General features: G+C 39.7%; 1 protein-coding gene and 1 non-coding gene across 5 annotated transcripts in view; both read left to right on the top strand.

The window, feature by feature from the left end:
• TMEM131L (transmembrane 131 like) overlaps positions 1-26,078 on the top strand; it is a 76,556-nt gene that overhangs the window by 32,526 nt on the left and 17,952 nt on the right. For 3 of the 4 annotated variants that reach the window (XM_014071437.2, XM_087724284.1, XM_087724283.1), the window contains exons 7-20: positions 1,510-1,620; positions 3,928-4,005; positions 6,841-6,991; positions 7,099-7,157; positions 7,945-8,053; positions 9,428-9,524; positions 11,120-11,273; positions 12,062-12,232; positions 13,390-13,459; positions 15,070-15,187; positions 22,024-22,162; positions 22,464-22,573; positions 23,954-24,026; positions 25,088-25,218. In XM_014071437.2, the coding sequence (XP_013926912.2) occupies positions 1,510-1,620; positions 3,928-4,005; positions 6,841-6,991; positions 7,099-7,157; positions 7,945-8,053; positions 9,428-9,524; positions 11,120-11,273; positions 12,062-12,232; positions 13,390-13,459; positions 15,070-15,187; positions 22,024-22,162; positions 22,464-22,573; positions 23,954-24,026; positions 25,088-25,218 (1,571 nt within the window). The remainder of the gene's footprint in view (positions 1-1,509; positions 1,621-3,927; positions 4,006-6,840; positions 6,992-7,098; positions 7,158-7,944; positions 8,054-9,427; positions 9,525-11,119; positions 11,274-12,061; positions 12,233-13,389; positions 13,460-15,069; positions 15,188-22,023; positions 22,163-22,463; positions 22,574-23,953; positions 24,027-25,087; positions 25,219-26,078) is intronic. The other variant, XM_087724285.1, reaches the window with a different exon arrangement.
• On the top strand, positions 3,100-3,230 carry LOC148043814 (small nucleolar RNA SNORA66). Its single transcript, XR_015697940.1, has one exon. It is a non-coding gene; the product is annotated as a small nucleolar RNA SNORA66 (small nucleolar RNA).

The following is a 26,078-nucleotide window of genomic DNA, read 5'->3' as shown; positions in this document are numbered from 1 at the left end:
AGTCATATGCTTATATACCGTAGGAAAATTTCCTTTATTTTATATATTTTTTCTATAAGTATTCTTTCTAGACTCTTAAAGAAACAAAGCAACTCTGTGATAGAGGAGAAAGCTATAATTTTATTTTCATCCTGATTTTAAAAAGGATAATAACCATGCTGGCATGCAGAAACATTTTCTGTCCATTTATATTGCATTCCTTTCAACTTGTCTTCAGGCTGTTTTTGTTGTTGTTGTTAATCTTAGGGAAGAAGCTCTTTTTAAAATGGACCATATTTATTTTTAAATAGGACATCCTATTTATCTCGGTACCAATAGTTTAAATCTTACCTGTTTTTCAAATTGCTTCCCCCCCTCCCCCAGGAATCCGTCTTACAAACTAAAATTCTTTTTGGACATTTTGTTTTACTAGGCATACACATACATACACATACATACATTATGGGTGGGGCCCGACTAGTAACCAATGCCAAATCCGGCGAAACAATGGCCGCTGTGATACAATTGTATAATAATAATAATAATAATAATAATAATAATAATAATAATAATAATAATAATTCTCTCTCACACACATACGTTCACTCTTGTGGGAAGAATAATAAGAAGAATTAGTATGTTCACTGCTTATTTATAAAAATAATGAAGATGAAATAATAATAAATAAATCCATGCCAGATCCAAATTCATGCTAGACCCTTGAATGCCTCAACTCTAAATATTGCTAGATTCATCCCTATTAAACATAAAACACATTTTATGCGCACGCACACACACAAAAGGGGGGGGGGCAGCATGAATATGTTGAAAGCCTGATATATTAAGGTTTTTTTTTAAAAATTACAAATGAACATATTTTGAACCTGCAGGTAGTCTGGTTAAGAAAACGTGCCCTATCTCTGTCCTATACTTAGGACTGCTTATTTGTTGTTTAGGGGAGAGTAATTGTGATGTTCTAAATAAAATTTGGTTAGTTGAATCTGAAGTTTCCTGAAAGAATATTATATTTATAACATCTATAAACTAGATGTTTACTGCAAACAGTATCTTTTTGTTTTAATACAGCAACATCTTGTTAAAATAGCATTATATAAAGTGTGTGTTTTTTGGGACATGGTGGCTCAGTGGCTAAGATGCTGAGCTTGTTGATCAAAAAGTTCAGTGGTTCGAATACCTAGCACCGCGTAACCTGCTCTGTTACTTGTCCCAGCTTCTGCCAATCTAGCAGTTTGAAAGCATGTAAAAATGCAAGTAGAAAAATAGGTGGGAAGGTAACTGTTCCTTGGGCATTTAGTCATGCCGACCACGTGACCCATAGAGACATCTTCGGACAGCGCTGGCTCTTCAGCTTTGAAATGGAGATGAGCACTGCCACCTAGAGTCAGGAATGACTAGGACATATGAGCGAGGGGAACCTTTACCTTTACCTAAAAGTGTTTGTAAAAGATTGCAGTTCTTTATTACATTTATTGTTGGGAATATTTAATATAACATGCTGTTTTGCACTAGGTATTTGGAACCGGAACTTCAGAGGCCATTTCAGAAGATTCTAGAGAGGAGTTAGCAAACACTTATTTGCTGCTTCCACATATCAATAGTATTCAGATCTCACAAACACTGGTACTGTATTCCTTTAAATATATATATAGATATAGATATATTACTCTTAATGTCCTGTTTATTATTAAGTACAGTATTAACTGGAGTTTTAAGTGTGACCTGGAAATTGAGAATGGTTAATCTACATTTGAAGATTCTAATAATGAGTTAGTAAATGGTGGGAAAAATAACCCTATTGATGAAGTAACCGATAACTAAAGGCTGTGGTTTTGCAGACAAGTGTGTTTCCGTTGTGCTGAGGTTTTTGCTCTAAAAATAAAGCTATCTGTTTTGCTTTCTCATGCATCCATGCTTTGACATAATTCTCATACACTTTCACCACCTAATTTAAGCAGGCAAAATTTCTGACATGCAAACCTGCTTGGTACATAACTCTTAAATTAGATACTGTCAGAGAGAGAATCTCTTAATGAGATTTTAAAAGTCTTTTTAACTTGATTACAAAGAAATAGTGTTAAGGATTTTATTACATTGATTGCTGCTGCTACTTATTCATAACAACATTGAGAAAGTTAGATCATAATTGTTCTAAAGCAGTCTTAAGCTCTTTTACATAGTATTATGTAATGCTATGAAATACACAATCTGATTTCCTTAGCTGCATGCTTCTAAACATTGCAATATGTAATGTAATAGATGTAGAGAAATAATTAAATTCAGGACTTGGGTAATCACATAATATTTAATTTTAATTAAGTTTAAATGCAAATAATATTTAATTTGTTTAATAATTTAAACAATATTTTTAGAGCAATGTTTCTCAATCTTGGTAACTTTAAGATGTGTGGACTTCAACTGCCATGTTGTCTGGGGAATTCTGGGAATTGAAGTCCACACATCTTAAAGTTGCCAAGATTGAAAACACTGTTTTAGAGTATTGTTTGGTGGTTTGTATTTGAGAAGCTAAGAGTTAACCTCAGCTTGGAAAGAAATATGGATCTTTCTTTGTAGCACTTGTCTACTGAAGCACTATATTTGATCTGTAGTGATTGGCCATTTTATAATGGATTGCTATCCAGAACTGAATTAGTTGAATTAGCATACTGACTGACCACCTTAGAGCAGGAAAAACAGCAATGTGAATTTCAGCACACAAATCGGTGTGTTTTCCAAGATTTTCTCCCCCTATTTCCATTTGTGTCATTGTCTTTAGAAACTTTGGGCAGAATAAAAATGGATTGAAGTCTGTAGAATACAAATATTAGATTTATATGTGAAAGAATATAACTAAAGGGTGTGATTTGCATGCTAAGGGTTGGGCTTCCCACTTTGCAAACAGGAGAAATTTAAAATGGAGCTAGAACTATGGACTGCTATGTTAACTTTTTTTTAAGTTCTAGCTTAATGAGGAAAAAGGTGTTTTATTGACTGCTTTATGGATAAATTTAAAGTGTATGTTTTATACACTTTCATATACTCTTAATAAACATAGAAAAAGGACAATAATAAGTTTGGATTTTATTTTAAATAGAAAAAATCATGCAAACTCGATCACTGGCTCTGCGTGATGTAGCAGAAGCAAGGGGAACAGGTTTGCTAAATTAAACGTGGTAGCAGATGTTTACTAGCCTTAAATATAGCAAGGCTGCTTACTCTATACCATGACAATATAAATAGTTCCTAGTTTATTAAAAGATGCATTGATTGTTTCAGTTGTTATGCTACTAGCGATACTGATTTATTAAATATTTGTTTAGTGTATAAGTGTAGGTCTTGCTGATTCTCCTGCACTATATTTTAACAAAGGTGCTAATAAACACAAATTTGGACCTTAGGTATTAATATTTCCAAAAAATGTAGTGCTTATAGAAAGAATTTAAATAAGATCTTATAGCTCTCCCTTGTGGAAACTTCGAATGTAAGAATGAAATGGAATGAGCAACAATGCTATTTAAATCTATTAAATATTATATTATGTTTTTATAATTTATATTTTGGATGCAAACTCTTCAATAAGTACATCTGACAATCTGCTTTTACAAAATTATAAATACTTTTTCAAGTGGTTACTTATTATTTAAACACAAATAACATAAATTACAATATTAAAAAGCATACATGCCATTTTATCTTCTTAAAATATCTGAAGTACATTGTATACAGTATATAATGGAAGGCTTCTATGATCAGCAGCCTTTGGTCCAGTAATTAGAGACCCAGCCCAAGATTTTAATACAGAAGAAAGTACTTCTCTGTACTTTGACACAACCTTTTGTTCTACAAATATTATCGGTTTCTCCTTATTTTCATCTAGATTTCAATTTCTTGAACTATTTTATAAAACTACTGGTTATGTATTTTTTTCAGGCAGAAACTAGGAATGTCAGTCATGTAAAAGTTCGCCTTGAATGCAGTTTACATAACAAATTGTATCATTATTTTAAGGTATGGCATGTATGTTTGCTCTTAAATTTGCTTTTACAAATATAAGCATTTTATCTATGAGCAGTAAACTAAGCTGCTGTTAATGTGATTTGAACCAGTTCTGAATCATTGCTCAGGTATACATTAGCATGTACACTAAGGTTATCTTTTCAAAACTAATTTTCCCTTCTTTATCTTTATCAGGTCTTTTTCAAGTTATATATGGCTTAAATGCCCTTTTTGATATTTATTCATGAACATTATTAGAATTATTTAATAATTGCTCTTAACATTCTATTCTGTGAATAATTAGCTTTGTTAAACAGAATCACTTTTATTCTATATTCCTTTTCTTCAACTTTAAGCAGGTTTCTGTGCTGTTTGCTATCCTGTCTTCCTGATTCTCTTACTATATTGGGGGTCTTAAAAGGGGGTAGACACCATAATTTCTGTTATTAAAGTGATTCTAAGAATGCAAAATGTGCCATTTTAAATTCTGGGATGTTCCAATCCCAAGAACAGCTGGATGGGTAGTATTCAGAGGAAGAATGGAACATTATAAAATTATCCAGAATGATCCTTTCCCAGAATCAGCACTTTCACATGTATCTATTAGTGTTTAGAAAATACTAATTTTGTCATGTTTACTACTCCCATCTATGGAAAAAAAATAGTTTCAGGAACTCTTTCTTCCTGGATTACTTTTGTGGAAGGAGAAGACAACATTGACAGCTAATCTCATACTAGTAGAAGGTGCATTTGGAGACTAGCTTTCATATCCCTTTATGGGGTCCTGACACCCTTTACACATCCAATAAAATGTGGAGAGGTTACAGGTAGTCCTCAAATTACAACCACAATTGAGTGCAAAATTTATGTTGCTATGTGAAACATTTGTTAAGGGAGTTTTGTCCCATTTTATGACCTTTCTTGCCACAAGAAAGTGATTTCATTGAGTGATCCATTATAATTGTTAAATTAATAATACAGTTGATTGAATCTGGCTTCCCTATTGACTTTGCTTGCCAGAAGATCACAAATACTGTTCACATGACCTCATGACACTGCAACCATGTTAAATATGAATCAATTGCCAAGCATCCAAATTTTTATCACGTGAGCATGGCGATGCTGCAATGGTGGTAAGTGTGAAAAACGATCATGCCCCTTTTTTCGTGTGCCATTGTAACTTTGAATAGTCACCAAACAAAGTCTTGTGAGGACTACCTGTTCTCCTGAATAATGGAGGACTTTGGAAGTTCTGAAGTGAATGGCAGTTAGCTTCCAAAAATGTCCTTCTACCAATACAATGTTGAATATCAAACAAAGTTTTTTCATACTGTTAAAGAAGTTAAAGTTAAAATCAGACAACAAGATGGAAATCAGTCCAGAGTTTTGAGGATATGAAACATTCAGCATTGGTCATGAGATGGCAGATAAAGGCAGGAGAGTAGTTTAAAATTTGCAGGGCAGGCTGAGGGATTCATAACACCATTCTCAATAACTAGAAGAGACTAGCAGTGGGATGCTACTGCTGCCCTCTTCATAGTTCAGGCATGTAGAGCTTCAGGTAACTGCTTCATTCTGTTCATTCATTCTGTTTATTTAACATGGTCAAACTTTTTAGTTCCATTTCAGATTTGCAGACTGACTTCTACAGGGCGGGGCATAACCTTTTCCTAGGGGGTCACAGCAAGATCGACAGCAGTTTACAACTTCCGCGACACCTCATTTTAAAGCCCATAAAAAACTGAATTGAATGAGCTATTAAATGTTAAATTTGCTTTAAGAATGGCTGGAAAATTCGATTCGGACAAATCGTTCGCAATCCGACTTGCATCGGGATTTTCGTCATTTTCACAGCCAAGAAACTGCATTGGGTTTTGAAGGATAAAGGGGAATCCTGGGATGGCAGTTATTTCTGTGAGAAAATTTTATTGGAGAATGTCATTCCATTTCTCAGTGATCCAGACAATGTCTTGGTGGTTGGTGAGGCTGTCTTTCTTCATGACAAAGCTCCTTGCATGCGTGCAAATGCGACTCAGCAATTGTTAAAGGAAAACAATGTCGAATTTTGGGGCAATGACGTCTGGCTGGGAAATTCGCCAGATCTCAATCCGGCAGAGAACATTGGGGCCATAATTAAGGATGAAGTGGAAGCTCTGATGATTCAGGAGCAAGGTCAAAATCGATATTCGGTTGAAACTTTGAGAATGAATTTGGAAACTGTGTTGAAAAATCTGGAAAATCGAACGGAACTGTTTGAAGATTTGTTGTGTTCTTATCCACCTCGTTTGAATGCTGTTCGAAGGGCTAATGGTGGTCATACTGACTATTAAATCGTGTCAATAAACTCAGTTTTTGATGGGCTTTCGAATGGTGTATGAATTATTTGTGTTGTTATTACAAGTGTTGCTGTGACCCCCTAGGAAAAGGTTATGCCCCGCCCTGTAGATCTAGTAGTGGATTTAGTAACACTGCATCATCAATAGTGATATTACTACCCCTTCCATGGTTGTCTAATGATATGTAAATTATAAATTCAATTTACATATAATCATCAGATAGACTTAATTAAACTTAAACTATTTACATGAAAGCAACGTAATATGTATGATACTGCTCTTCTTTGGGGTATCCATGCCAAAATAATAATAATACTAATAATAACAACAACAACAATAATAATCACTGAGGTAGTGCATAGCATATAAGAAGAATGCCATCAGAGAATCCCTTTGCTTGAGGCACAGTTTTGTTTTGGTGTGGGAAACGCCCACTTTTAAGACTTATATTTATAGGCTTTTAATTATTCACCTGTGGTCATTTTTCGATTTTCCTTTCGTTTTATATTAGAATTGTTGCTTTGCATCCAATGACCTACTGCTAGAAATAAGTTTAATGGTCCGAATGAAAAATGTGCAGCATGAATTTGTGGATCTTAGACAATATTTACTGGAGAACCTTTTTGTAGTTTATGTAGCAATGGATAAAACACAGACCTCAGGTAAGGCCAAGATATATTACCACGTTAATTTTAATTTTTTTTAGACCATGGTATAGTGTCATAGTAGAGAGTTTACATTTGCTTCTGGTTTTGTTCTTTTTGTATAGATGGTTCTTCAGTAATCTTGTATGTATTACATTCGGGGAACAACCTTTTATATGTGCAGGTAATTTTTAAATATATATACATTATATTTTTGTGTTTAATATTATTTTTGCTCTACACCTTTATGTTTAATAAATTGCTCACAAATTCTTGTTGATCCCGTCATGCCCGGGCAGTTATAATACAACAAACTGTGATTTTATTGAAAAATAAATTTGAATAGAAAATCCTTAATTCAAGGAACAAAATGCAAACAGAATTGTTACCAGCATGTTTATGATGCTGAACAGAACATTCTTTATTTCCCAATTTGGTTTTAGAAATTAATTCAGTTTTTTGGTACTAGTCAAAGTATTAGCCTATGAAGTTAGAAGTGGAAAGTTGTGTTTGATTTTCAGTAGATCAAGGAGAACGGGAAATACATATAAGTTTTCCATTTGGGGAAATGTTTTTTCTGTTCACTGTCTTTATGCGTAATTAGACATTTCAACAACCTCCTCTCATCTCTTATGAACAAAGGTGAACAATCAATCACTTCCAATGAGTATTGAAAAGCAGATTAGGACATACTTTTGGTGTGAATTGTGCATGAAAGAATTTACACAAGTAGGGAGTGGGGAAGTGATAGTTTAAAAAGTTCCAAAAGAAATTTGTAATTCTGTGCTAATTCTTAGTATAAAACTATGTTAACACTGTAAACTGTATTAATAGATTTGTTCAATAGTAGTAGTTCAGAATAAGAATGGCTTGATGGGACAAACTGCAGGGACTTGAAACTTTGCCTTTTGTTGTTTATAGCAACTATGATAGAAATTAATGATGTAATAGTATAATTTGCTTTTTTGCAGGATATAAAACATTTGACCCAGGAAAAAATATTTTCTTTGCTTTTTGAACCAATATTGCTACCATCGTTGACTATGAATTTCACAAAAGTAGCTTCTATTATTTGTAAAGGTACAGTATTTTCATATGTTGTGTAATAAGAAAAACTGATATTTTATAAGTCTGTTTTTGTTCAGAGTGAAAAACTATTTATTTTCCTTTTAACCATTTTGTCTACCTTTCTAATAAAGCAGCAAAATGTATTAATCTAGACTGTATAATTTGGTTTTTAAAGAACATTTCAAGTATATATGTTATTAAAATTCATGGTCCTTTTGATAGGACTATTAAACGTAAGTCACATTATATTAAATTGTTTCTACTGTTTCTTGTCCTGCTTTTGGGTGCTTTGAAGAATAGGTTGACCCCCCTCTTATTTGTGGCAGCCGTACAAATGTTGGAACACTGATGTTGTGTCACCCCTAATTCTTATTTTCACTAGGCTAAACTTACCCAATCCTGCAACCATTCCTCATATGTTTTAGGGTCAAACCACTAATCTTTATTGCTTTTTGCTGCAGTCTTTCTGGAGTCTCAACATCTTTTTTATATTGTGGCAACAGTATGCAATATTCCAAGTGTGATCTTACCAAGGCATTGTAAAGTGGTGCTAACATTTCATGTGAACTTGATTCTATCCCTCTGTTAATACAGCCTAGGTTTGCATTGGCTTTTTTGGCAGCTGCAGCACACTGCTGACTTATAAAAATGGTTGTCCATTAGGACTCCTAAATCCCTTTTGCAGTTACTGCCATTGAGCCAGGTTCCACAATTCTATTGCTATACATTTGGGTATTCTTACCCAAGTGTAAAGCCTTACTTTTCTGATCACTGAATTTCATTTTGTTAGATAGAATCCAGTCAAATCTGTCAAGATCCTTCTGGTTCCTGAGCTTGTCTTCTGTGATGTTGGCTATACCTGCCAGCTTAATTCATCTGCAAATTTGATGAATTCTCTTTCTATTCCCTCATCTAAATCGTTTATGAAGATGTTGAACAGTACTGGGCCTAAGACAGAACCTTGGGGTATACCACTGCTTATTTCCCTCCAGGTAGATGCAGTTCCATTAAGGACTACACATCGAGTGCAGTTTGTCAGCCAGTTACAAATCCAACTAGTGTTGATCTGTCTATTTTACATTTTTCTAACTTACTAAGAAGTAGGTTATACTTTGTAAAATGCCGTACTGAAATCCAAGTATACTATGTCTTCAGCATTTCACTGGTCCACTAATTTTGTCATTTTATCAAAGAATGCAATAACATTTGTTTGACATGATCTGTTTTTGACAAACCCTTGTTGGCTTCTGGTTATAACTTTGCTTGCTTCTAGGTGTTCGCAGATCTGTTGCTTGATTATCTTTTCCAGGATCTTCCCAAGTATTGATGTCAGGCTGATTGGTCTGTAGTTTCCTGGATCCATTTTTCCCCCTTTCTTTGACATAGGTACACTATGTGGTCATGAAAGCAACCAGGAAAGAGTTAATCTACTGGATAGAACAACTTTACTTAAGCCGTGTCTTTTGCATCCAGTGATAGAAGGGTGAGTTTTTAATGCAAATTTGTAACAACATACTACAATGCAAAATCCTCAAAAACAGAGGAATGCATATTCTATAAATTAGAATTAATCCAGATATCATAGTCATTTGGCATGATTTAAAAACAATTTCCAGAGGGATGTATTGATTTTAATGACATTTGGACAGGTCTTTGGTGAAGGACCAGACAAAATTTGCTCCACAACTTATTCAAACATGGTGAATATGAGAAAAATGAAATTTATGTTGGCTGAACCGTTGCCTGGATTAACAAGGGTTCTGTTGGATGCTATCACTCCTCATTCTGCGCAAAATGAGCTACAGGGCTCAGCTCTCTCTGCTAGGCAACCAGGGCATGGAGCTGACAAGCTAGTAGAAGAAAAAGTGAAGACTGTGGAAGAAAATAGACACATCTTGAATGATTACACCCAGAAAAGTGAAGAACCAATGATTAAGGAAGTAAATAAAGGAGGCCTTTTGAAGACAACTAAGTCAAAAGCTGAATATAAGAAAGAAGTAATTGAGAAGCGAGCTGAAAATTGGAAAGGCAAAGCTACGCATGGCCAATACTTGAAAAGTATTGAAGGCAAAGCTGACCAAAAACTAACTTGAAACTGGTTAAGATCAGGAGTATTGAAAAAAGAAACAGAAGGCTTTATTTTGGCAGCTCAAGAACAAGCCTTAGCCACAAACTGCAAAGGGAAAAAATCAGCATGTTAACACCAACAGCAAATGTCGCCTCTGTAATGAGAAAGATAAGATAGTCAACCACGTGATCAGTAGGTGCAGCAAAACTTCACAAATTGACTACCTATAATGCCATGACCGCGTTGCTAAGATCATTTACTGGAAATTGTGCCAAAAGTTTGGATTTGAGTACAGCAAAAACCACTGGGACCATCAGGTTGAGAAGGTTTTAGAGAATGAGAAAGGCAAGATCTTGTGGGACTTCAGAATCCAGACTGACAGGCACTTGGCCTACAACACACCTGACATAACAATAATTGAAAAGAAAAAAGTATGGTTCATTGACATTGCAATACCTGGAGATGCACGAATTAAAGATAAACAGCAAGAAAAAAATCACAAAATACTGGGACTTGCAAATTGAAGTTGAGCGACTGCTGAAAAAGAAGTCATGTGTTGTCCCGATTGTAATTGGAGCCCTTGGAGCAATACCCAAAGGGCTACCTCGCTATTTGGAAATTCTAAATTTATCAGACTTGAACATTCTGATTCTACAAAAACCGCCCTACTTGGAACAGCTTATATCCTCCGACGTTACCTTAACAGTTCCTAGGTCATTGGTTAAGACTCGAGCTGTTGAGCTACCAACCAGCCCCAAAGACTGTGAATCTCACCAAAGATTAACCACACAACAACAACAACACAACAACAACAATAATAATAATGTGGTAATGCTACATTGGGAGAAAGGAAGGGAGGAAGCAGGCAGTTTCCAGATTTTTTCTTTTTTATTATATTTTGAAAAATATTTATACATTGTATTGTTTTGATATAGATATATTCATACAATATTAATTAAAATTATTGACAGTCTTCGCATTTAATTGTGCATTTAATTTTATCTCTGTAGGTATTTTGGCATTAATCCATTTGCAGTGGTATTTCACATAGAACCACATCACAATATTTCAGCATTTTGGTCTGTGTGGTTTACAAATAATTTCGATTTTAGCATTATGCTAAATGATGTGTATGTATCAAGGCAAACTAAGGATATTCTAAAGGTAAATTTTTTTATTTCTGGTCTCCTAGTTCACTTTTCTGCAAATAACCATCTATATAATAGTGCTTTCATTCAGCTCAGTCATAGCTCTTTTTCTTTCTGCAATTTGTGTATATATATATTTTTGTATTAATTCATTCTACATAAAATACTGATACTTATCCGTCACTGGTATAAACTATGAACATTTATATGAAACAAGTGTTTATTGCTGTGTCATAAAATATAACTTTCAAATTCAGTTTAGTCCATCCTAACAACATTAATGCACAGTGCAAACACATCATATCGAACCAATGTGAGGCTCTACTGTGATTTGGATATTGGGTGATAATGAGTATAAGGCCACTCCAAAGGACTGCTGAGTAAACTAGAGTGATCCAGTTGGGGCCTTCCCAGTTTATTTTAGTATTTGGTAGCTGTGAAGTAAGCTGTTTAACTTTCTTATTCTGAACAGTTTCTAAAATGCCACTAAGCATCAATGCACATTTTAGAAATTATCCTACTTGTGACTGAATTTGTGAGACGCCAGTGAAATTGTAAGGATATTAAATGTTGAATTCATAATCAAATTTCACTTTGGGCCAATATATTAGAAGAACGATTGATAATTTTCATAGTTTTGGCTTTATGGAATGTCTAGATACTGAAGGAAATGGTCTTGCTGCAGAGAGAAGTAGCAGGACAAATATAATCCTTGTTTGCTGTTTTATTTTCATATACACTAGAATTAGAATCAAAAGACATAAAACCCAAATAGTATTTGTATATCTGAGTTTTTGCCATTAGGTTCTGAACTTCACAGGAGCCCTGATTCTACCTCCTGGCTGTTGGAATGTGTTTTCCTTGAAGTATCACATACAGGAATCTGTAACAAGTTTATTTTCCAGTATTTTTGTGACTACAAATGTTGGAGTGATATTTGAGATTCCACTACAGATTTATTCTGCTTTGTCTCAGGTACTATATTGCTCTAAATGTATGAATACAGAATGCATTGAATAGTAATATTATTACAAAAGTGGTACTGTCTCTTCTACTTGAAATGTGTTGTCTATGAAATTATTCTCCATAATATGTAAAGACAGGAAAACTATTAATGAACTAATAAATAGGTTCCGGATGTCACGTTCATCTGGAGAAATCTCTATATATAAAAGCCAAATACCACTCACTCATCATGAAATTCCAGAACCATAAAGCCTACAAAATTTGTCATGTATGTTTCTCTTGGCTTCTAGGTGCTCGCTAAGAAAGGATTTTTTGAAATGACCATCAGATCATTAGTATTTCTTATACAGTAATTATAACACGTTCAGATACTAAGGAGTTCTACTCCCCCTCCTCACCTGAAAAGAACTGGGTTCCAACTGCCATTTCCTCACATTCCGTTACCTCAGTTCAAACTGGCAGACTTTCCACTCCTTCACTTAGGAGCAGTCTCATGCACCTTACACTACTAAATGTTGGTACCTCACCAAAATGTCTACACCTTCCACCTATGAAATTGCTTCCGGACTCAAGGAGGCGGGAGCGATATTCCCTTATGTGTTTCAGTCACCAACCACCAATGAGCCAACGGATTGAACAGGAGTGAATCGGATTTCTCCTGCATTGCCCAATCACATAGTTTCATTGCAAAGCAGGGGCACCCAGCTACTATATGAATAAGATTTTTCTGGTCACCTATTAATGTTTTGGATTTTAACTGAAATTTCATTTCTTTTAATTTATTGTCCTCTGTAGTCATAATGTTTGAGTGGGGCCGTCATATAAATTGTATTTAAAAGATTAAATAAATAGCTAATTGAAGCAGTGTTTCCTGAATCTGAATTAAATAAGACACATCATTTTCTGGACCATTTTGTATTTTAGTGACAGAAATAGAAAGTTTTAGATCACAGGAATGTACAATCTCTATGCTTCTTTGTTTTTTTTTTAAAGCCAGACACACAAAATTTAAAATTATGTCATTTAATTTGTATTCTATTTGTATTTTAAAAATTCCTGAAACACATAAAACATAAGAGTAAATTATAGTGCAAGCTGGCTTACATTTAGAAACTTATTTTTGCAAGATAATTTTGCTTAACCATTTTTTTCCAATTATCTTTCAGCAAGGAGAGACTCATTTTGAAGCCATAGCTCATCATGATATGTACTGTTCCTTAAGAATGTCAGACAAAGGTAAATGTAAAAAAAATATGTTTGAATCTGTTATCAAGTAAAATACAATAACTAGCATTCATTTCTTTGCAACACTATTCTTTATAGATCTTAGCAATATTCTGCCCTTGCTGCTTAACATTTTGTACTACAGAGGTTTAGATGTACAGGGCGGGGCATAACCTTTTCCTAGGGGGTCACAGCAAGATCGACAGCAGTTTACAACTTCCGCGACACCTCATTTTAAAGCCCATAAAAAACTGAATTGAATGAGCTATTAAATGTTAAATTTGCTTTAAGAATGGCTGGGAAATTCGATTCGGAAGAACAAAGGATCATTGACAGAATAAAATGCATTGCCTTTCGAGAGGCTCGCGATGCTGGAGCGACGTTTGGGGCAATGACGTCTGGTCGGGAAATTCGCCAGATCTCAATCCGGCAGAGAACATTGGGGCCATAATTAAGGATGAAGTGGAAGCTCTGATGATTCAGGAGCAAGGTCAAAATCGATATTCGGTTGAAACTTTGAGAATGAATTTGGAAACTGGGTTGAAAAATCTGGAAAATCGAATGGAACTGTTTGAAGATTTGTTGTGTTCTTATCCACCTCGTTTGAATGCTGTTCGAAGGGCTAATGGTGGTCATACTGACTATTAAATCGTGTCAATAAACTCAGTTTTTGATGGGCTTTCGAATGGTGTATGAATTATTTGTGTTGTTATTACAAGTGTTGCTGTGACCCCCTAGGAAAAGGTTATGCCCCGCCCTGTATATATTTTCCTCCTGTTTGACAACAGGAGGAAAATAGGGAAAGGCAGTACATCAGAGGAAAGATAAGTCAGATGCCACCTCCAGCATGAGAAAGAGAAATAATAACATTTTTTTTTGCATAAGTCTTCTGTATTAGGTAACATTTGTTCTTTAATTTTTTAAAAAAATATAGATCCGTGATGGCAAACCTATGGCATGTATACCACAGGTGGAACGCGGAGCCATTTGTTAGGGCACGTGAGGCGTTGCCCTGTCAGCTCCAGCGCACATGCATGCGCTGACCAGCTAAGTTCAGCCTTCTTTTGAGGTCGTTTTTCGCCTCCAGAGCCTCCGGAACACGAAAAACCACCCCTACAGGCAAACCGGAAGTTTGGGAACAGACTTCCAGTTTGCTTGTAGGGCCATTTTTTGCCTTCAGGAGCCTTTCCTGAAGGCTCAGGAGGACAAAAAATGGTCCTACGAGCAAACCAGAACTTTGTTCCTGAACTTCCGGTTTGTCTGTAGGCCCGTTTTTTTGTGTTCCGGAGGCTTCAGAGAAGTTCCTAGAAAGCCTCTGGAGCCTGGGGAGGGTTAAAAAAGCATGCCAAAAGTGGGGAGGAGCTGTGGTCACACATGTATGCGCGCGAGGGGAGGAGCACATGCTTGTGCACTGGACTTGAGCACATAGCATTATGGGTGTGGCATGCCCGTGCACAACCCCCCTGCGCTCCCCCCACTTTTAGCACATGAGCCAAAAATGGTTAGCCATCATTGGTATAGATTTTTTGGTACTTTCCTAAAATGTGATGCTGATCAGAGTAGTTTGAATTAAAATAAACATTGTGTAACAGTGCAACTGCATATTATTATTTTCATTTTAGCAAACCTCCTTTGGGAAAGAAGTCTTTCTCTCGACAGCTCGACGTGGAATGTGGATTCTGATCTTGCATATGAACTCCATGAAAAATGGCAAAAAATTAAGCAGAGTGAAATTTGCAGGTTTGCATAATAAATATATATATATATATATTCTTTTAACAATTTTGTCTGCAACTAGAGTTGTAGTTTATGATTAAATTTCTGTTTGTAGCAAAAATAATGATAACTCAAATTAGGATGAAGAAAAAGTTGTTCGGACTCACTTATGGGTAAAATGCCGGCTATAGAGTGCAACTTAGCTTTTTTCTGACTAAGCTGGCCATAGACTTGGGAGGAAGGGCTTGGAAGACAGTCTGGAAACAGGTTCCCAATTGGCAATTCTCCTGTGCGCTGCTTGGGGAATCCAAGCATGGGTTAACTTTGTCCATTAGCCTAGAGACTGAGTTACGTAATTGTTGGCCATGCCTCCTCTGACTGGATGGATCAGTTTTTTTAACTCAGTCCAGGCTAAAGAGACGTATATCAATTTTCTCTAGAGTAATTGACAAATTACTCAGGATTCCATGGATTCTTTTTCATTATTTGGACGTGTAAGTGACTTTTACTGATAAACCTTAAGGCACGGAGTTGAGGTATCAACAATTCATTGTCAGTCACAGCACTCACAGCGTTGAGAGCGTTCTCCGTGATTTTAACATCGGAGAATTCGGCAGCGCTGGAACCGAGCCACCTATTTACTTCCACAGCTTCGTTCGGGAGTTGGTTCGCTGCTCCTTTGGCTGCCACACGCGCTGGGGATTGGTTCACCGTTCTGCGCCGCTTGCAATGGGAACTACCCGCCCTGGTCGGCGTGGTCTAATTTCCCGATTTTCATCGCTGTGATTTTTCCGGACCACTGGGCTTGCGGCGATTTTGCCGAGCTGGCTGTGGCAATTCAAACAGCGTTTTTAAAACTCCCGCCGAAATTGCGGCTGCCATTTTGGATGCCTTTTTGCGCACGTGCGCATGCTGGTCAGCTACAAGGAGCGTGTCCTCACTTTCGCACCCAGGCAGCAACGTTGCATCAACGGCTCTCATCCTCGTTCCATTTCTTGCCTGGTCATTCGGCAGTGAGGAGGTTGTGCGCAGCAGCTTCTCAGTCGCATGAGGCATTAGCGAACAGAGCGAAATCGGCCTTGGAGCTCCAAAGCGCTTATTAAGTCAGTGGAGATTGAGCCTTTTCACTTCTTTCCGTTTAATACCATGGCAGATCTACCTATCTCCGGAGGTATTGGGGGAGACCAGAAATGCCCCTCAGCCCCCTATTGAGGTTGAAGCTACCCCAAGGGCTAGCAGGGCCACCACCAGGGCCTCTACCCAAAAGCCCCGGGCCTCATCCGCGGCCCCAGATAAGGCACATAAGCACAAGTCCAAGGCATCAGACAAGACCTCTGGGATGGCTAGCAGTTCACCCTCTGTGTTAGCTCCTCAGCGGATCTCTTCCGCTTCTCCCCTGCATCTCTCAGGGAACCAGGTTGGCTCTTATCTCTGATCTCCCCTTGCCCCCAGTGCCTACTTCAGAGGAGGGGGCCCCAATCCCCCTGAGTCTCTCGGAGATAAGCCTGGCTTCAGCCCATGCGCCTCCATGTGCTGGGCCTTCAGCCACCTTTACCCCTACTGCTGCAGGCCTTAGGCCTGCGGAAGGCCAGGACTTGGGCCTTCCCTCAGAGTTATACCACATGATATCTGCAGCAATTTCCAAGGATGTGGATGCAGAGCTACATCGCAGGGCTCAGGTGCCCCGGCCTACTGCTGGGCCTACAGAGTTACCTCAGGCAGATCCACCTTCGCCTCTTCCCTCAGTTTACAGTGAGGATTCAGTCTTGGTGGAGGAAGGGGAAATATCAGACATGGATTTTTTAGACGATGAAGGAATGGCTCAGGACCAGTCCACTTCTTCTGGTTTATTCTGGCCTACACTATTTAAGTCTCTGTTGTAGAAGGCGAAAGCCACCACTAACGTGTGGAGCTGCCACGCAGGCTAGCACTGCAGTGTGTCTGGATGCAACAGAAGGTTTATTTGCTGAACAGGTTTCGGAACAGGAAGTTATTCCCTTCCCCCAATTGTTTCTTGATATTGTTCAAAAGCAGTGGGCGCAGCCAATTACAGTTACCCCGCCCAGCAACGGGGATAAGAAATTGTACACTTCCACCCCAGAACTGGAGGGTATCTTCCAATTTGTGGACCCGCCCTTTGCCACCCTTGCATCACCAGCATTGATCCCTTCAGAGATTTCTGAAGGGTTGAAAACGGAAGACCATAAGGCTGAGTTGGTCATTCAAAAGACTCATCAGGCTGCGGCCTGGGCCTTACGTGCTGCTACTGCGGTGTCCTTCTTTAATAGGACATCCTTGGTCTGGGTCAGGCAACTGCAGGGTAGGCTTGGCCCCAATGACATGCGCCTTCACCAAGATATTACCAAGTTGATGGCAGCATTGGAATTCTCTGCGGATGCTACTCTTAATGCAATTCACATCCCGGCCTGTGGTGTCCAATGTAGCATCCCAGCGATTGCTATGGCTCCGCCATTGGCAAGCAGATGTCCGTTCCACATGGTGGCTTGCTTCCACTCCATTCAAGGGCGGGGCACTGTTTGGGCCCGCACTTGACCCAATTCTCATTGAAACTAGAGATAAACGCAAACTGCTCCCATCTACCAGTAGGCGCGCTGACAGGAGGCAACAGCCTTATAATAGACGCCAGCCCTTTTGTGCAGGGGACTCGGGGTTCACTACCGCCCCCTATGTTCCCCAGTATAACAGAACCTTTACCCATCCTCAGGACAGGGGTCAGGATCGTACGGGAGCCAGGGATAGGGGTCGCCAACAGAACCAGGCACAAACCCAGGCGAGGCAGCCATTTCGTGGAGCCAGCAACCAGTCCTTTCGGAAGTACCGGTGACTCACAAGGGGAGGGGCCTATCAGCGGACGCCTTCTGGACTTCGCTCACCAGTGGGCGGAGACAACGTCTGATGCTTGGGCCCTCCAGATGGTGAGGCTGGGCCTCACTCTAGAATTTCTCTCCATTCCCCCGAGGCAATTCATCAAGTGCCCTGTATCCAGGTGCCAAGTGAAAAGGCGTCTAATGGACTCCGAGATACAGCATTTCTTATCCATCAACGCTATGGAGCAGGTTCCAAAGGGACAGGAAAAGGGCTAGGTTTTTATTCCATCTTATTCTTAGTGCCCCAGAGCTCGGGGGGATGGTGGGCCATCCTAGATTTGAAAAGGCTCAATCTGTACATCAAGTATCGAAGGTTCAAGATGCAATCCCTCAAAAGCATCTTGTCATCAATCCGCCAGGGTGACATGATGACATCAGTCGACATCAAGGAAGCATACCTCCACGTGTCCATCCATTCGGCACACCGGAGGTTTCTACACTTTCATTTCGCTGGATGCCACTTCCAGTACCGGGCCTTACCCTTTGGCCTGTCGCCGGTCCCTCGAACGTTTACCAAGCTGCTGGCAGTTGTAGTGGCATCGCTTCGCTCAGTCCCCATACAAGCGAATTGTTATTTAGACGACATCTTGGTCTTGTCTCCATCACGGAACCAGGCCCTCCAGGATCTGCATTGCACAATGGACACATTACAGAAACACGGGTTGTGCTGAACCTCTCCAAGAGCCACCTCCAGCCCACCACGTCGTTGCTCCACCTGGGGACCATCATCAATTTCGTGACATGCGAGGTGTCCCTGTCTCAGGAAAGATGACAGAGCATCCAGCACCTGGTGAGTCAGGTGTCATCTCAGAGACTCTTACCACTGGCAACACTTTCCCAACTACTTGGGAAAATGATTTCCTGTATAGACATTGTTCCCTGGGCCCGGTTCCATGCTCGCCCACTTCAGTGGTTCTCCCTTCCAGAGGGCCCACACCATCCACTCTCTGGTCAAGGTTCGGCTCCCGCCCAAACCACTCAGGTCTCTTCGGTGGTGGATGTCCTCCAAACTCCTCAGGGGGAGTCCATTCAAGGAACCGGACCGAATCCAAATTACAACAGATGCCAGCCTCTTTGGGTGGGGAGCCCATGCCCCGGACCGAGTCACACAGGGCCGCTGGTCGGATCAAGAACTGAGAAACAGCATCAATTGGCTGGAGTTCCGAGCCATCCGTCTAGCCCTCCAAGAATTCCGGGACATAGTATCAAACAACCACATACTGATCCTGACTGACAATGTGGCCTTCAAGGCCCATGTCAACCACCAAGGGGGCACCCACTCCAGGGCCCTGATGTTGGAGGCGGAGAGACTACATCACTGGGGGGAGAGCACACTGTTGTCGAGTCGGGCAGAGTACATCTCGGGCGTTTCCAACACACAGGCAGACTGGTTGAGCAGGGCCACCGTGGATCAAGCGGAGTGGCGTCTCCACCCCGCCCTCTTACAGGAGCTCTCTCACTGGTTCGGCCAACCTGAGGTGGACCTGTTTGCACAGCCTCACAACACGCAACTACCACGATTTTACACCAGGTACCAGACGCCCAGGGCGGAGGGTGTGGATGCTCTCTACAGTCCATGGCTTGGCGGCCTTCTTTATGCCTTCCCACCTCTTCCGATCCTCACGCTGGTCATTCAAAATATCCTGACGGAGCAGGCGGAAGTCCTATTAGTTGCCCCGATGTGGTCCCGGCGACCCTGGTATGCAGACCTCGTGCATCTCTCAGGCTCACATCCGTGGAGGATTCCGGACAACCAGATCCAGCTCACCCAGGAAGTTCTCATATACCTGAACCCACAGCTGCTGCAGTTAGCTGTGTGGCACGTGAGCGGGCTATTGTAACCGGACTGCACTACTCAAGTAAGGTAATTGACACTACTCAAGCGGCCCATCGTCCATCCACAACTCATATATATGAGGCCACCTGGCAGGCCTTCTGCAGGGTACAAAACTGATAGGGTCAGTACCGCACCGGTACTGACCCTATCAGGGCTTCGGTGCCCCAAGTATTGGACTTTTTGCAGATGGGACTTGACAAGGGCTTAGCGCCCAACACACTTCGCCAGCAGGTCGTGGCCTTGTCCATGATGATTGGAGGTGGTCATGGCCGTCCATTGTCTCAACACTCACGGGTCAAATCCATTCTAAAGGGAGCAGCTAACCTCAGATCATGCACCATTACCTGACTTGGGACTTGACTCTGGTACTCAGGGCTCTCACAACTTCACCATTCGAGCCCATTCAACCCATCAGCCTCCGGTTACTCACACTTAAGACGGTGTTCTTGGTAGCTATCACATCAGCCAGGAGGGTGTCTGAGCTAGCGGCGCTTTCAGTTCGCACGGACCTCTGCATATTTCACCCCAACAGAGTCATCCTTCGCTTGGACCCGGCCTTCCTTCTAAAGATCAACACCCTGTTCCACAGGGCACAGGAGCTCATCCTCCTGGATTTCTGCCCCTGCCCTTCCCATCCGCAGGAACGCCAGTGGCATCACCTGGATGTGACCAGGACTCTTTGGTGCTATGTGAAGCGCATTGCATTGTTCAGGAGGTCAGAGGCACTTTTTGTATCCTTCCACCCATCATCCATGGGGCAGAAGATGTTTTCCCATACCATCGGCCGCTGGTTAAAGGCATGCATTGCTCTTGCTTATGACAGCTATTCCGGACCGGTCCCCAGGCGTATCACTCCTCATTCTACCAGGTGTGCGGCTACCACAGCAGCCTGGGCTATGCAAGCCTCAGTGGAAGAGATTTGCAGGGCGGCTACCTGGTCGTCGCCATCACCATTTATTAGACATTACAAGGTTGACATGTATGCCTCAGCTGAGGCTCCTTTGAGTGGCAAGTCTTGCAGTGGGTGCTCTCTTCTTCGGAGGGACCTGACGAGCCTAGCTCCCGCCCTGGAACTTAATTGCTTTGGCATGTCCCATGCTTGGATTCCCCAACCAGCGCACAGGAGAACGACTGTTGACTTACCTGAACGGTCCTTCTATGTGCGCTGCGAAGGGAATCCAAACCCGCCCGCGGCTTCGGCTGGCCAGGGCTAAATCAAGACTCTGACTCGATGACTGACTTTACTCTGGACATGACTATTGATACCTTTTTCTGGGCTACGGCTATCAATGACATTGCTACACATCTTTTAACGGCTGACCTTCGTACAAAACTGACCCATCCAGTCAGAGGAGGTGTGGCCAACAATTATGTAACTCAGTCTCTAGGGTAATGGACAAAGTTAACCCATGCTTGGATTCCCCTCACAGCGCATATAGAAGGACCATTCAGGTAAGTCAACTGTCGTTTCTTTATCTCTAATCCCATTGTTATCTTGCTTGTTCAGCCACTGTCAAAATTAGTCTTAACTTTTTTTTCTTAAAAATATTATAAGCAGTGGAGTAAAACCATTGGCAAGGATCAATGCTACTTGAGGCACCATCTCATTCAACTGGAATTGGCCTGTCTCACCCGTGCTGGCGGATGAGGCATGCTGCAGGCCCTGTCAGCCTGATTATTCTGGTTCGTGGGGTCCAGGAGAAGGACCTTCTCTGCCATTGCGTCTGGCCACTGAAACATCTTGCCCCTCGATGTGAGGTTGGCCCCAACCATCCTCAGTTTTCATAAGAGCCAACCTGGCTCTGCCATTCAGTTGGGTCCCCAATGTGGGCATCACATCAACCATGGAGGTGGTTGATCAATTAACACCCACCCACTCACCCCATCTGTAATTGTATCATAGCCTTTGCTTGTGTTAATTTATGTATATTTTAAATGTATATGTATATTTATTTCCTAGGATTGTAAGCTGCCCAGAGTTACCCTGTGGGTGCCCAATAAACTTAATAAATAAAGGTTTTTTTAAAAAAATGAGAATTAATTTCACAAATATTCCCATCCAAAAGTATGTAATTGATATTTATATAAAAACATTAAATTCATTGACCATTGTTTTATATGTATTATGTCAACAGAAGAAATCTTAGGGAAATTATTCAAGCTGCTTATCAAAAAAACCCTGAAGAAGAATCATCTGCATTATCTTTTCCCCATTTGGTGTCAGAGGCTGGTCTTACTCTGAACTTCAGTGCAGCCGCACCAATGAATAGCATGGTGAGATTATATATTATACTAGGAACTTGAAAAAAAATGTGTAGCTATTGCATCAATTTAAAAGAATGTTGACATCAGCTGTGTTGGAAAATTGTAAAACCAGAGTGAAGCCAATAATTTAGTGTAGCACATTGCACATCCATTATATTTTTTTAAAAAGATTTATAATCATATAGAATATGCCAATTATGTATAATTGTAAATACTGGTATTTGAGGAAAAGCATTAAAATGTATAACATTCCAAAAATGCCTTAAAACTGTATATTGATAACTTGAATTCTTGTGTTTTAATTGTTTAGGTAAAATATTTTACGCTAAGAAACCCTTCATATTTCCCAGTTACATTGCAACTCCTGCCTTTATCTTTCTATCCTGATCCTCAAGCACCACTGATTCTACTCAGGAAATGGTAATTCACATTTGAATATGGCTTTTATTTTATTTTCATTTGAACCCATACAAAAAATTCCATCCATATCTTTGGTACTCAATATGTGTAGTTAGTGGGAGGGATGTGATGATAGCCATTAGGCCTCTATTACTTTTATACTAACTTGAGGTCACTCTGGAATAGAACAGATTATAAATAAAGAAACTGTAAGTTTATTAAATTTATCAAAAAAGTGTGAAAGCAATAGAGAAAGCGGAAGAGACGGTATGTGTGCATGCATGCTTTAGGTCATGGGTGTTAAACTCAATGCCCAGGGGCCGGATCAGGCCTACAGGGCTGCCCTGGAAACAGTGAAGGACCAGCCCGCACTGCTTCTGCCAGCAAAAACAGAGCTCCGTTTTCACTGGTAGAGATTGTAGGAGTCTGTTGCAGCTGAAAACGGAGCTCTAGAGCCGGTTTTCACTGGGAGAGCGCTCGGCCCACCATAGGCACCACAGACATGAGTGACATTGAGCTGGCCTTGCCCACAATCCTCCCCCCGAGTTCAAACACAACCCAGATGCGACCCTCAATGAAATCGAGTTTGACACCCTATCTTTAGGTCTTCTGTGTTCTTAACGAGCTCCAATTTCCAGTTGCTTTTGCTTCCATGGAAAAGAGCATACATGGAACATGCAGAGGTTTGAATAAATGATAGCAGATATGATCCTGTACTTTCATTCATTGGTTCTGTCATTCGCTTGTTTGTTTGTTCATTCGTTCATTCATTCCTCCTTTATTATTTTACAAGGCAGCAAACATATACAACGCACTTCCTTATGCACAACAACAACCCTGTGAGAAGTAGCAATCTCTGGTGGCTATTGTGTAGGAAAACCTGTCTAATTGTCTCAAAATTCTTAATGGTGGCAATATTATGTCTTCTGGCAATAAAATTTATAATATACCTTTGAACTGTGTACTATCCTTTCTTACAGTACAATGACAAGAGCAGTATTTCAAAACGCCCAATTAAAAATCTGTGGGTAGTGCATCCCATGTATTTACCCTGAAAATAAGGCCTCCCCAGATAATAAGCCCAATCAGGCTTTTGAGTGCATGTGCTAAAATAAGCCCTCCCTGAAAATATTGCAACACAGCAGCAGCCATGAGGTGACCACGCTTACTGCCTCCTGCCCCTCAAAAATAATAAGATCTGCCCAAAAATAAGGCCGTGCTTATTTTGGGGGTAAAAAGAAAATAAGACCCTGTCTTATTTTCAGGGAAACAGAGTAATATTTTTTCTTCAAAACAAAATATTTGAATTAAATAGAAACTTAAATAACTTAAGCTTTTTAGTTATTTCTATGCTGTATTTTGTGTTTGGGAGTATAACCATTTTAATGCATTTTGATGCAGGTTTGGTGCAAATATACAATCTATTAATTATACAACCACTGAATTCAGATTGACAGAAGAGTATACTTACCGGGTAAGTTATGTCTTGTGTTAAAGTGATGTAATACATACAAATATAGGGAATTTAAAAATAGATCTGCATTAAATACATTCTCTAGCAACTTTTTCAGAATGTGTTGTTTATATACACAAAAGGCACTCAACTATTCAGGGTTATTATTTGCTATGAAATATTGAATTAACTTTTACATGATTTACAATATTTATTTGTTTAAAAAAACTCATTGTCTCTATTGCAGGTTTTTCATTTTTATGGAACAATCAAATAATACAGGTTAGGTCACAGAAAGACAAACCCTATTATTAGAGAGTATACATTAAAAGAGCGAAGTTTAATTAGAATACAGACTTTAATCAGTCAGGATTAAAAATTGGAAGAAAAACTGGCTCTACCACTGAATAAAATGATTACCACAGGTAACTAATAACAGGAGTTAAGAAAAAAAAACTTTGGTAGAAGCACCTCCATATTTTTAAGTGTTATAGAAGATTGCTTCCAGTGCAAATGAAGAGAGAAAACATTGAAGAAAGATTCACTTGCTAGTTGTAGTCAATTTTTATTTATTAGATTTACCATATCTTAGTTGCTGGGTGATAGCAAAAAGATACAGAAAACTGGTTATTTGATGCTATATAATGGGTATATGCGGTGGTTCAGTGGCTGAGATGCTGAGCTTGTTGATCAGAAAGGTTGGTGGTTCGAATCCCTAGTGCCACGTAATGGAGTGAGCTCCCATTACTTGTCCCAGCTTCTGCCAACCTAACAGTTCGAAAGCATGTATAAATGCAAGTAGAAAAATAGGAACCATCGTTGGTGGGAAGATAACTGTTCCATAAGCCTTCATCTCAATAACATTCATTTCTTAGTAAAGAATTTGAAAAAGAATTATTTTCTTACAAACAGAAAAGGGCGTCAAAGTATTTTGTTGAGTTTATAAATCTTATCTTATATAATCTTACTAATTTAACTTATTAAAGATGCTCTTTACATATCAATGCTAAGTGATGCCAAAAAATACAAATATAAATAATATGTTGTTATTTTTATTTTTCTTGGGGGGGGGGGAACCACAGGAAGGCCATGATTATCGCAGGTCTACTTCTGAGATGCTTCATTTGAAATTGCAGCCTCTAGAAATGAAGAGAGTTGGTGTTGTCTTTACACCTCTTGACTACAGGAGAGTAACTTCCCTTATATTAGTCAGGTAGGCCTACTTTTTACTTAGAGTGATGCTAAAAAGTTCATTGCAGATTTTTAAAAAATGCTTCACATCTGAAATGATATGAAGTGATGTAAACCAGTGATCATCAACCTTTCCAACCCCATGGACCGGCAGTGGCGGTAGAGATGGGATGATTTTGCATGCACTTGCCTGTGGCTTGTGTGGCCCAGTTCCCAATGGGCTGCAGATTGGGTCCAGGGCGTGGACTGAGAGTTGGGGACCCCTCATATTATATATATATATATATATATATATATATATATATATATATATATATATATATATATATATATATATATGTGTGTGTGTGTGTGTGTGTGTGTGTGTGTGTGTGTGTGTGTGTGTGTGTGTTTTTATTTGTGCTGATAAATTGTGACGAGCTGATTGACAGATGTTGGAGGCAGTTAGCTTCCTCCCATAATTGGGGCTTACCAGGGGTTGTGACACTAATATATATATATATATATATATATATATATATATAACAGGGTTTTATTTTCTTTTAATCCCTGAAATAAGCGCTTGGCCTTATTTTGGAGGATGCCTTATTATTTTTGAGGTGCAGGAGGCAGTGAGCATGGTCACCTCACGGCTGCTGCTGTGTTGCAATATTTTGGGGGAGGGCATATCATCCAGGGAGAGTTTATTTTCAGGGAAGCAGGCTAAGTGGGTTGCTCCCGGTTTCGCCAAACCGGTAGTGGCGGTGGTGGGAGGCTCCATCCACCCCCCCGGACACTTCTGTGCATGCACAGAAGTGTTGCATGCATGTGCAAGCGAACCAGTAATAAACTAGTTAGCAACCCACCACTGGAAACAGAGTACATTAGGAAAAGGAATTATCA

The sequence above is a fragment of the Thamnophis sirtalis genome, unplaced genomic scaffold (assembly GCF_051295495.1).
Source record: "Thamnophis sirtalis isolate CommonGarterSnake01/CBP01778 unplaced genomic scaffold, rThaSir2_p1.2 scaffold_10, whole genome shotgun sequence".
Classification (NCBI taxonomy): Eukaryota; Metazoa; Chordata; class Lepidosauria; order Squamata; family Natricidae; genus Thamnophis; species Thamnophis sirtalis.
This window is presented reverse-complemented; position numbering and strand designations above follow the sequence as displayed.